At 46.7% G+C, this 12,833-nt stretch overlaps 1 protein-coding gene across 3 annotated transcripts in view; it reads right to left on the bottom strand.

The window, feature by feature from the left end:
• TFDP1 (transcription factor Dp-1) overlaps positions 1-12,833 on the bottom strand; it is a 183,527-nt gene that overhangs the window by 63,824 nt on the left and 106,870 nt on the right. For all 3 annotated transcript variants that reach the window (XM_073563533.1, XM_073563536.1, XM_073563534.1), the window contains exons 7-8: positions 11,205-11,351; positions 3,253-3,321 (exon numbers count right to left, since the gene is read on the bottom strand). In XM_073563533.1, coding sequence (XP_073419634.1) covers positions 3,253-3,321; positions 11,205-11,351 — 216 coding nt within the window. The remainder of the gene's footprint in view (positions 1-3,252; positions 3,322-11,204; positions 11,352-12,833) is intronic.

Raw genomic sequence — 12,833 nt, 5'->3', positions numbered from 1 at the left:
TTTAGTATGGACGTTAATCTATACATTTAGCGGCTATTGCTGTAATGGCCATTATGGTGTGATGTGAGTTTTGGTATATAGCGGCTGTTGCTGGTGATAACTCTTATAGCATGTTTAGTGGCCACTTTAGCTGAGATAAGTGGCTACGTTTAGATACCACACCATATAAGATCTATTACTATAGTGATTACGTTCATTATGTATAACGGTTAGTTTCTTGGTGGAGGAGGCATGATACAATAGTCTTCGAATAAGAATTGTCTTAATCAGCTGTAGGATATGAGGACATAATAAATAATGTCCACCTTGAGATTGATATACTATTTTTCAGCAAAAACTGTCAATTTTTTGATAGTCAGATAATTATAGGTGTATAGGTTACACCTTCTGGTGCTGGTTATGTGCGTCTTTTTAGATGTGTAATCACAATATACATATGTGTATGTTTACTTCCCCTTAATCCCCTAATTGGTGATATGTAATATTTTATCTATGGTTCTAAACAATAAAGTTGCTTTTTATATTAGTAATACAAGCCTTCTAATCATCGTTTTCTTTTGTGGGATATGTTATATTTGGTGATGGGCATAACCAATCCGAGTGGACTCATGGGGACTCAAATTAATTATATATGATGATTACTACCATGTGTCCTAGTCATACTTGGTATATTTACCTACAAGACAAAACAAATACCCTCAAAAGACATATTCATTCATATTTGTGCCAGTGCACACATAGACCCCAAGTAAGTAAAAAGTAGGACTCCTCAAAGCAGAACTGAAAAAAGGGGAGGAAACTGAGTCCAAAACTACATGCAAATAGACATCTTTATTGAAAGGCAACACAAGGGAGCAAACACATATATAAAAAGGAAGTACTCATACAAGTGTCAGAGATAGCCAGGAACAAAATGAAAATCCTGTGCGACAGTATCAAATAAAGATGTCTATTTGCATGTAGTTTTGGACTCAGTTTCCTCTATACACCTATGAAGATACTGCATTACAAACCAGACGTTTGCAGCTAGAATAGTCATTTACCACATTAACAATGTATAGAGTGTATTTCTGAATCATTTAATGTTAGCTTCATTGGAAAAAACTGTGCTTTTCTTTCAAAAATAAGGAAATTTCTAAGTGACCCTAAACTTCTGAATGGTAGTGTGTATATATTCCCAATAAGTGGTGGAATTGCAGGTGGTTATCTTTTTCCTCACTTCACAGCACTTGGTATTTTTTCCCATTTTTTCAGGGTATGAAATAGTAAAACGAATGATGGCATTTAAATCTACAACTCTTACAACAAAACCAAGCCCTTATATGGCTGTGTCAATGAAAACAAAATTATGGCTTTATGAAGTTGGGGGGAAAATTAAAAATGTAAAAATGAAAGGGAACAAAAAAAATTGCTTAATTCTTAATGGGGTAGTTCAAACTGCATAAACGCGGGGGTTCGAAGGTCACATGACCACATGTATTCAATTTACATACTTCGCGGTCATGTTTTAACTAGACGACTGATGCACTACTCTCTATTCTCTACTATGGAGACAAGCTGGGTGAGACTAGCCAGCACGTGACCACAAATATGCAATTCATATACGTGAAGGTCACGTGACCGTCCACTCACACGGTAAATAAAGGGGAATGGTGGCTGTGTGCATTGTGCACACTGTCATGATTTGACAGTCAGCAATCCGTTTGACCACAGGCTTTTCCACTGGTGCTGGACAACCCCTTTAGGGAATGTGTAAATACTGCCTGAAATAGCAATAAAAAACAAACAAAAAAAGAAAAACCGCCAAAACGTATAAACACATTCACAGCAACATGAAAACGACTTTCAATGAATGTGTTCAGTCCTTTGTAACTTCTTTTAAATACTTCAGGCTTCTAAAGTTGTGAAACAGCTGAAAGAAGTGTCCACAACTATCATATGAGGCGGGAAAAAGAAGGCCGATGCTATACTGCAAAAGCCCTCAAACGATGCTTTAGAAAAACAGCTGGCGTTTTCCAAAAGTGTCTTCCTATAGCAATCAACTAAGTGGGTATGCTGTGTGCAAATGCCCTCTGCAAGCTCAAGTTTTGCAATTTTCCTTTATTCCTGGCAAAAAAATTATGTATTTTTAAATGCAGTTTTAAGAGCTCTCAAACAAAAAAAATCTTGTTGGGATGTTCTTTTCTGATAAGGGAGCTTAAAATATTTATGTTCTTTTCATTTTATTATTTTTTTGCCCATATTGGGCGATATTAGGGTGAAAAAGAGGAAAAAAATTGTGTTTTTTTTCTTTTTATGACCACAAATATAGTTGAAATAATACTGTTGAAATTTTGTTCACCTAGCTATCCATAATTTTTATGTATCGGACACACAATGGTAAAGCAAGTAACAGCAATTCTGACTCGCAGCAGTTTCAGCCCCCAAAATCTACAACGTCATGCAAAACCTTTGGGGGATTCATTCAACATTTTTTCTTTTATAAATATTCCTTTATAACTGGGGCAAGTATATTAGGAAATCCATATTCCTGCTTGCACTCCAAATATGACATGGGCTTGTAAAAGGGAACCTGTCAGCAAGATTGTGCTTAGTAACTTAAAGACAGTGTCAGGCTGGCGCCATTATACTGATTACAATGATACCTGGGGTGATGAGATCCATCTTGTGGTTGTTAATCTTTATTTTCAGGTTATGAGATTCTGGTGCCTCGGGGCGGCCTGTTGGGGGGCTTTATGTGGTGCTCTGATTAGCTATTCATCTGTATGGCTTATGACAGGTCAATGATCCCTCCCTCACCTGCCCCCTATTTTACATACTGATTGTTATATGTATTGGAGGAAAAAAAAAAAAAAAAAAAAAAATCACATTCAGCAGGCAGACGCCTGCGTTACAGCATGATCACATCTATAATATGGATTAAAATTATTTTATTTAGTCATATACATTTATTCTGAACAAAAAAAAAAATCTCCGATTGATGCTACTGTGCATCAAGCATTCCCAGGCTGACAGGTTCCTACTAAGGAATGGGGGCTTAAATTGATACTATCACGAAAATATTCCATGTAAACAATTCTTTGGTACAATTTTGCTCACGGCAACCAATAAAATCACCATTTACATTTCCAACCCTCAAGTAAAATAAAAGCCCCAAACTCTGTGGTTGTGTGAGCAGTGGCACCATTTTGTAAAGCAGGCAATTCAAATATAAGGCTAAATGTATGAAAGTGACAACCAAGCAGAGATTACCTGTAGTATAAGTTCCTGTAGCTGGGATTGTTTTTGCTTTATTCTTTCAAGACGTCTTTGTCTTTCAACCTGGAAAAAGAAAAATACTTTCAAGTGGCTTATCAGCCAAGATTCCAGAAACACCGGTGTTATCAAATGAAGAAATCATTCAAAAATCTACATCCACCTCTGATCACCATTGTACAGTATAAATTTAGGATTAAACTATATAAAAGTGAATTGACCTTGTGTACTTTGTGCAATGCTCTTTTTTTTTTAAAGGACTGCAATACCATCCATATTCACGTACCGATGACACAATTGCACACCACACGCCTGGTCTAGTGTATAAAGATAAATGGACATGTCTGACAGGGCACCAAGTTAACTGCTGCAACTTACTAATTGCTTACCCCACATTTCACACTGGTTTGTACCTGCATGCACCATATTTTTGTGAAGCGACTGCTTGTACAGCAGCATTTCTACCTTTATCAGTAAGGCTAGTTTCACATTAGCGTTTACGGCCGCAGCGTCGGGCTGCGCACGGCCGCCGCTAAGCCCCGCCTCCGCCGGTAGCTCCGCCTACAGACGCATGACGCTGCATGCGTCCTGCATCCCCTATCTTTAGCACTGGGGACACAGGCCATGCGCAGTATGCGTTTGGCGGCGCATGTGTCCTTTTGACGCTGCGCCGAGCGCACCAAATTGCAACCTGTTGCGTTTGGCGCTGGTCAGCGCAGCGTCAAAAGGACGCATGCGCCGCCAAACGCATACTGCACACGGCTTGCATCCCCAGTGCTAAAGATAGGGGACGCAGGACGCATGCAGCGTCATGCGTCCGTAGGCAGAGCTACCGGCGGAGGCGCGGCAGGGGGCGGGGCTTAGCGGCGGCCGTGCGCAGCCCGACACTGCGGCCGTAAACGCTAATGTGAAACTAGCCTAATAAGGGAGAAATTGTCAACCTGGTTGCGGAATACTTCTTCCCCCTCTTTCTCTACTGGTGACTGTACAATAGATGGGAGGAGGATTTCACAGATGCTATGCTAACAGCAGGTATATTAAACAATCCTATATACGCTAACTAAATGAAAACATATTGCAGGAAAGAAAACCAATCATTTTAGCATAATAGGCTGCACTTAAATTACGGCAGCTTGGAAAAGGATCTTGAATGGGAAACAAAACAGGATTTTTGGGTTGCTTACCGTAAAATCTGTTTCTCGGAGCCTTCATTGGGGGACACAGAGATCATGGGTGTACGCTGCTGCCACTAGGAGGCTGACACTATGCACAAAAAAAGGTTAGCTCCTCCTCCGCAGTGTACACCCCACCGACCGGCAGGGAACTCCTCAGTTAGTGAGAAAGCAGTAGGAGAAGTAACAGAATAGAGTGAAAACAGAACTCAACTCAACTGTAACCAATCAACCAAAGTAAGAACAGGAGTTGTAGAACATGGGAGGGTGCTGTGTCCCCCAATGAAAGCTCCGAGAAACAGATTTTACGGTAAGCAACCCAAAAATCCTGTTTTCTCGTTCGCCTTATTGGGGGACACAGATCATGGGACGTCCCAAAGCAGTCCCTGGGGTGGGAAAAAACTTCCATCAGGCCAGTGGACTCACCACCACTGCCTGCAGAATCCTTCTACCTAGGCTGGCGTCTGCCAAAGCGTAGGTGTGGACTTTGTAGAATTTTCACAAACGTGTGAACCGATGACCAGGATGCAGCTTTGCAAAGCTGCAGCGTGGAGGCTCTGTGGCGTACCGCCCAGGAAGCACCCACTGCCCGGGTAGAGTGCGCTCGATGCTTAACCCGGAAGGCCTCCAAAATTGCCGATCTGATCCAGCGAGCAATAGTAGCTTTGGAAGCCGGGTGACCTTTCCGCGCCCCATCTGGAATGACGAAGAGAGAGTCTGTCTTCCGCAAAGGGGTCGTCCTAGCTAGGTACACCTTTATCGCCCTGACCAAGTCCAGCTTGTTCAAGGACCGCTCCCGAGGGTGAGCTAGACCCGGACAAAATGACGGGAGAACAATGTCCTCATTCAGGTGGAAAGCTGACACCACCTTAGGAAGGAAAGAGGGCGGAGACTGCAGAACTACCTTGTCCTGGTAGAGTACCAAGACAGGAGAGCGGCAAGAGAGGGCCGCCAATTCTGACACGCACCGGATGGAGGTGATGGTTACTAGGAAGGCTACTTTCCATGAAAGGAGAGATAGGGAAACTTCCCTGAGAGGTTCAAAGGGAGGACCTTGCAGAACCTTGAGAACCAAATTAAGATCCCAAGGATCTACGGGCGCTCGGTACAGAGGAGCCGCATGAGCCACACCTTGAAGGAAGGTTTTGACCTGAGGACGGGAGGTCAATGTCTTCTGAAATAAAACGGACAGCGCCGAAACTTGACCTTTTAAAGAGCTGAGGGCAAGGCCTGCATCAAGCCCTGCCTGAAGAAACGCCAGGACAGAAGGGAGCGAAAAACGCATGGGCGGAATGTCGTTGGCCTCGCACCAAGTGAAATAGGCCTTCCAAGTACGGTAATAAATTTTGGAAGACGATGGCTTTCTGGCCCGGATCATGGTCTGAATAACTCGATCCGAAAAGCCTGATCATTTCAAAACCTCGGTCTCAACAGCCACGCCGTTAAATTGAGAGGCCGAGAATTCGGGTGGCAAATCGAACCTTGAGACAGATCTGCCCTGTCTGGAAGCTTCCGGGGGGCGTCAGCGAGAAGGTTAACGGCGTCCGCGAACCAAGACCTTCTGGGCCAATTCGGGGCTATGAGGATGACTGGAATTCCTTCCGCCTTGATTTCCTTCAACAACCTGGGAAGAAGAGGCAGGGGAGGGAACAGGTAGGGGAGCTCGAACTGCGACCAAGGAATGGCCAGAGCGTCGGCACCCACTGCGAGGGGATCTCGAGCCCTGGATACAAACTGTGGGACTTTCCTATTGAGGAGAGAAGCTAGCAGATCTACGTCCGGGGTTCCCCAACGACGGCAAAGCTGAAGAAATACCTCCGGATGCAGGGACCACTCTCCCGCCGCAAGACCCTCGCGGCTGAGAAAATCGGCGGTCCAGTTGTCCACGCCGGTAATGTGCACCGCGGATATAGCCGGGACTGAAACCTCTGCCTAATGAAGAATCTTGGACACCTCTGCCAGGGCTGAGACACTCCGTGTCCCCCCCTTGGCGGTTGACATATGCCACCGCTGTGGCATTGTCTGTCTGAATCTGGATAGTCAGGTCCCTGAGAAGTCTCTCCCAGTGAACGAGAGACAGATAAATCGCTCGTATCTCGAGAACGTTGATCGGCAGGGCTGACTCCTGCGTCGACCACCGACCCTAAACAGTGTGTTCGCGGAACACTGCTCCACAGCCGAGGAGGTTGGCAAACGGCGTCACAAGCTGCCAGTGAATGGGGAGGAAAGACCGTCCTAGGGAGATGAGTGGAGACGTCAGCCACCAATTGAGGGACTGCTTGACCCGGTATGAAAGACAAACTGGGCGATCCAGAGAAAAAACAGACCTGTTCCACCGAGACAGGATGGCGTGTTGGAGAGGTCTGGTGTGAAATTGGGCAAAGGGAACCGCCTCTGTCGCTGCCTCCATCTTTCCTAGGACTTTCATTATTGTCCAGAGAGATGGAAGTCGTAAGATCTGTAGCGATCGTACATCCCGCTGCAGGGAGCAAATCTTTTCTTGTGGGAGAAAAACCCTTGATCAACGAGTGTCTAACAATAGACCCAGAAACACAAGACATTGTGTCGGAACCAGGCAGGACTTCTTTTTGTTGATGAGCCACCCGAAATTGGACAGGGTGTCGAGGATGATGGTAATACTTTGGTGAGCTTGATGAAAGGACGGAGCTGTGATCAGAATGTCATCGAGGTACGGAAAAAGAACGAGACCTCTGATTCTCAACAAGGCCGTCAACGCTGCCATGATCTTTGTAAAAACTCTGGGTGCGGAGGCGAGACCGAACGGAAGTGCAACAAACTGGTAATGTTCCTGGCAAATCGCGAAACGCAGGAATTTCTAAGGGCCGGAGAATATGGGAACGTGTAGATAGGCATCTTGGATGTCTATTGAACACATGAACTCCTGCGTTTCCATGGAAGCGATTACTGACCGAAGAGACTCCATTCGGAAATGACGCAGTCGGACTCTTGTTGAGTAACTTGAGGTCCAAGATGGGGCGAACTGTACCGCCTTTTTTCGGTACCACGAACAGGTTTGAATAAAACCCTGTGAAACGTTCTGATTCGGGAACGGGCACTATCACTCCGGAATTGAGGAGATAGGCGATGGACGCAAAGAACCCCGGAACTAAGGCGGGATCTTTTGGAGGTCAGGACTCGAAGAAACGATCCCGGGGATGAGAAACGAACTCTATCTTGTATCCTGATGATACAACCTCCCTGACCCAAGCGTCCTCTACTGAGGCAAGTCAGACGTCTCTGAAGAAAGGGAGTCGACCTCCTAATTGGGAAGGACCCTCGAGAGTTCGTTGATAGTCATGCTGATGTGGACCGTCCAGATCTGGAGGATCTGCCCTGGGAGTTGTGAGATCGCCAGGAGGGAATGGGTCTGAAGGACACCTTTTCTCTATCCTGGCGTGCCTGCGGTCTCTGTTGGTTAGAGAAGTTGTCTGCCGCATTGAAGCGGCGGAAAGTCCGAAAGGACTGAAACTGACGTCTTAACGGAGGTCTGCGAGGCTTGGACTGAGGGAGGAGGGAACTCGTGCCTCCAGCGGCGTCCTTAATAATCTGGTCCAGCTGGGATCCGAAGAGACACGCTCCCTGAAAAGGCAGATTGGTAAGGGACTTTTTTGAAGCCAAATCCGCCTGCCAAGCCTTGAGCCAAATTGAACGTCGGATTGCTACCACGTTGCTTGACGCCTGAACTGCGCAAGACGCGGCATCCAAGGAGGCAGAGAGCAGATAATCCCATGCATGAGAGATCTGGTTGGCCAGTTCGGCCAATTGCTCTGGTTGGGCTTTAACTAGGATGCCCTTGCGGAGTTCCTCTGCCCAAGTGGCTCTGGCCTTCGCTACCCAAGATGAAGCGAAGGCTGGGCTTAGCACTGCTGTAGCCGCTTCGAATGTTGACTTTGCTAAAGATTCTATAATTCTAACATTAGAATCCTTTAGTGACGCCACACCTGAAATCGGGAGGACCGTGTTGTCAGAAAGTCTGGACACGGGTGCGTCTACCGAGGGGGAAGCGGACCAGTTGTCGGTAAGCTCCTTGGCAAACGGGTACAGCACGCCGAGGCGCTTCCCTCTTTGAGAGCGCCTGGTTGGATTTTCTCTTTCCCTGGTAAGGATCCTGCCAAACTCGGATCGGAAAGCGAAGACCCTGGAAGGTGTTTCTGCCTGTCTGAACGAAACCTCCTGTTCTGAGGATTTCGCAGGGGAGTCTGAGATTTCGAAGGTGTGTTTAATCGCAGCAATGAGGTTCTGTACCGTAACCTTCATGTCCGCGTCCTGGTCCGAATCCAGCATTAAGATCTCTTCGGCTGACACATCCGAAAGCGCTTCACCTGACTTGGGTGAGGAGGCACAGGAGGGCGACTGCTGGGAAGGACTATGTGGGGATGTGAGGCCAGGAGAGGATCCCGGCCGGAGGTCCTGTCTGGACCTTTTGCGGCTTCTGCTGGCTGGCTCAAATGAAGCATCATGTGACCTGCTGGACCCTGCAGAAGTGTCCAGGGGCAACCTATCAAGGACGGCTACTAGGGACTGAGACACCCTGGTGAGGTCTGCCACAGATTGAGAAAGACGAGGCCCAACCAGTAATGGGGGTTCGCTTCCACATGGCGCAATAGATGGCTCCTGGACGGGGGTCTTGCTGAATGGGGTTGCTGCAGTCCAGGCAGAGGGGAGTAGGCTGTCCTGCTGCCGGAAGGTTGGGGGTCAAAAAGGCAGAGGAGGGTGTCAGTCTGCAGATGCAGAGATACTCACGGTCCGGTGTCCCTAGGGAACGTGCCACAAGACTTGTCGGAAGATGTAGGGCAGCGGAGAGCGGTATCCGGCTGACAGGCTGCGAAGATGGCGGCCGCCTGAGAGGAGCAGGAGGAACGTGCGCTTTCAGAGGAAGAAGGGCGGAGCTAGCCGCCGAAGCTGAAGGAAGGCACCGCCCGCTGGCCAAGAACAGGCTAGGATCAAAGAGAGCGGTGGGCAGGCCTAGAACGGGCGGGAGAGAAGCACGCTTAGAAGAAGGGGGCGGGGGCGTGGCCGCGACGCAGAAGAAGGCCTGAAATGAAGCCGGGGCCTAAATTAATGGCGGCGGCCGCCTGTCAGCGAGGGGCGGCGCGGAGGTCCTGCAGCGCTGCCTGCGGCAACCGTTCTGCAGAACGCCGCTGATATCTGCTGCGCCAAGGACTAAAGGCGGGGGAAAACGCCGGGCAAGACCCCTACTGATGCCCGCTTTGAACAATATTGGAGCCGCCGAGATGCCCATCTAGGGATGAGGAGGACGCGACTCGGCCCCCATACTTACCTCCGTCTTGTATTCAATAAAGGTACCTCATTATCCCACGCTGTCTGATCCGTCTCTTGTTGTGGCCGCGTCTCATCCAAACCGACAGGCTCTGGTGGGCGAGTGGGTGGGAGACGGGGAGCGAGGACCATCTGGATCGCTGGCACGCACCCGTGCTGAGCTCTTGGTCCCGCTGTGGAGAACTATGAGGATACGGGGTGGCAGTACACGCCGTACTCAAAGCCTCTTTGTGGGAGTACAGTTGTGACTATTCACACTGTATCCCTCCAGAACCTGAAAGGGAACGACGCACATCGAGGTAGATAAGGGTCTAATGAAAGACCCGTGTCCACCTCCTACTGACACTAAGCTAAACTGAGGAGTTCCCTGCCGGTCGGTGGGGTGTACACTGCGGAGGAGGAGCTAACCTTTTTTTGTGCATAGTGTCAGCCTCCTAGTGGCAGCAGCGTACACCCATGATCTCTGTGTCCCCCAATAAGGCGAACGAGAAATGGATTTACCTTCAACTCAACTATTGCCGAGCTCTAAACATGGGAGCATTGCTTTAATAACCATTGAAGTTATGCCTGTACTATTGATTATTAAAGAAGCAATAATAAAATAATATCTGTGAATGTGTACATAAAGTGTAGTTTGTTTATGTGATAATATACTCACCTATAGCGTTCTTCTCCGGGATCCAGCACCAGTGCGCTCCTCTTCTCAGCGATGTCCTCGCTCTTCAGACTCTCCAGATGACTATGTATGAGCCGGAAGTCTCTTTTACAATATAAGTCAATGAAGCCTCGTTCGGATGCTCCGTAGGCTTACATTGTGTGGGTTATGCAGAGCACAGTGTAACCCAGAGAGTCTGAAAGACGGTGACGTCACTGGAAAGAGGAGCAGATCAGCACTAGATCCCAGAGAAGGCAGTGGTAGGAGAGTATATTTAATATGTACATACATACATACAATTATTAAACAATCTTCTTTACAGAAAATCACAAGACATGACTTGCAGAGATATCTTTCAAGGTAGTATGTCACCAGGTTTTTGCAACTTAATATGAAACATGACGTAGGGGCAGAGGCCCTTATTTCCAGTGATGTGTCACTTACTAGTCTGATTGTATCAAAATGACAGCATGCAGTGCTTTCTTCTGCAGATCCATCCACACCAATGATTGGCAGCTTTCATGACTTTATACTTCATATTGACAGAATGTTGCCAATCAGTGGTGGGGTTACGCAGAGCAGTTGACTAGTAGTCACAAGACATTAGTCCTGTAGATATAACCTCCTGCTGATAAAACGCTCGTTTTATTGAAACAGAACCCAGCCCAGTAAGTGACATCACTAGAATCAAGCTCTCAGTTACAGGATGCTACTTTCATATTACATATCAAACACCTACTGACAAGCGCTTCCCTTTCAGTTCACAATGGACAGACCAAAATTAAGCAGTAAAATAAACACTAAAAAAAAAACAGACATACCTCTAAATTTTGACATTCCTGAGCAGAGTTTGTAGGTAAACCAATCCACTTTATTTCCTTTTTTTCTTTAGAAATAATGTTCATAGCCATGAGCACATTTAAGGCATCATAAACACGACGTCTTATGTTCTTCTGGTCATACGCTTGCTGTGAACGAGGTTTACAACATAGAACATATCACAAAGTAATAGGGGATGCCACATGTAAGTTATGGCAAATCAAATATTGCTAAGAGTATGTACACATGTTGAGTATTTTATGTGCAGAAATCTCTTGGCAGGAACACGCAGTCTCCAAAATGTGCATTTTTTGTTCAGTTTTGGTGCATTTTTCAACAGAAATTTAAGCTAGTAAAAAAAAAAAAAAAAAAAAAGATTTTTCCATTTGTTGAAAGCAAGTAGGAATTCTGGATGACGACTGTAATGATTATTATCGCTTCGCATAGCTTGTCTTTTTTTTTTTTTTTTTTTTAACACCTGCGTATTTCTACTGTTATTGACTGACTTCATTTAAGTCAATGGGTGAAAAACACTAGCAAAAACGCACAGCACTTTGACATGTTGGAGATTATTTCCTGCATCACTTCTTCAGGTTTCTCATTCACTTTGCTGGCATCAGGTTTTGTTAACAAATCCGCGTGGAAACAAAAACGCAAAGTGTGCACATGGCCTAACTGGCTGCTGAAACCAGAGCAGGTCTTTAAAGGGAATCTGTCACCCCATTTTAGCCCTATCAGCTGCCGGCACCACCATCAGGGGCTTATCTACAGCATTCTGTAATGCTGTAGATAAGCCCCCAATGTAACCTGAAAGATAAGAACAACAAGTTAGATTATACTCACCCTGGCGTTCAGTCCGGTCCAATGGGTGTGGCCATCCCGTCCGGCGCCTCCCATCTTCATACGATGATGTCCTCCTCCTAGCTTCTCCCTCGGCTCCTGCGCAGGCGTACTTTATCTGTCCTGTTGAGGGCAGAGCACAGTACTGTAGTGCACAGGCTCGGGACCTCTGACCTTCCCCAGCGCCTGCGCACTGCAGTACTTTACTCTGCCCACAACATGGCAGATAAAGTACGCCTGGCGCAGGAGCCACGGCAGAAGGAGGATGACATCGTATGAAGATGGGAGGCGCCGGACCAGACACGGACAGCGACACCCACCGCCCCCGACTCTGCCCCCGGTGAGTATAATCTAATGTGTTTCTTATCTTTCAGGTTTCATCGAGGGCTTATCTACAGCATTACAGAATGCTGTAAGATGAGTCCCTGATGGTGGTGGCCGCAGCTTATAGGCCAAAATTGGGGTGACAGATTCCCTTTAAAGTTATATTAAAGCCAGGTTCAGAAGGAAGAATTTTTCAAGGTCCGTATACAGGCAGCCATACGCAGGATGGACAAGCAACTCCCTACAGCGTGTACAAACAAGCTTCATAGACTATGAAATACGCCCGCATGAACCAGGCGTGAGAATGGATTTTGGTGTCAGTTTTTAGCAAATTTGGACTAAACCGATGTACAATATCTTCTCTATACAACTTTAGTTTAGCATATACAGATTAACCCCTTCCTTACCGATGACTGAATAGTACATCATGAGTAAGGATCTCCTGCTTTGAGGTGGGCACAGGCGGT

This window comes from Dendrobates tinctorius, unplaced genomic scaffold (genome assembly GCF_039654945.1).
Source record: "Dendrobates tinctorius isolate UK_male_01 unplaced genomic scaffold, ASM3965494v1 ptg000394l, whole genome shotgun sequence".
NCBI classification, from domain to species: domain Eukaryota; kingdom Metazoa; phylum Chordata; class Amphibia; order Anura; family Dendrobatidae; genus Dendrobates; species Dendrobates tinctorius.
Note: the sequence above shows the minus strand (reverse complement) of the source record. Positions and strands in the feature narration are given on the sequence as shown.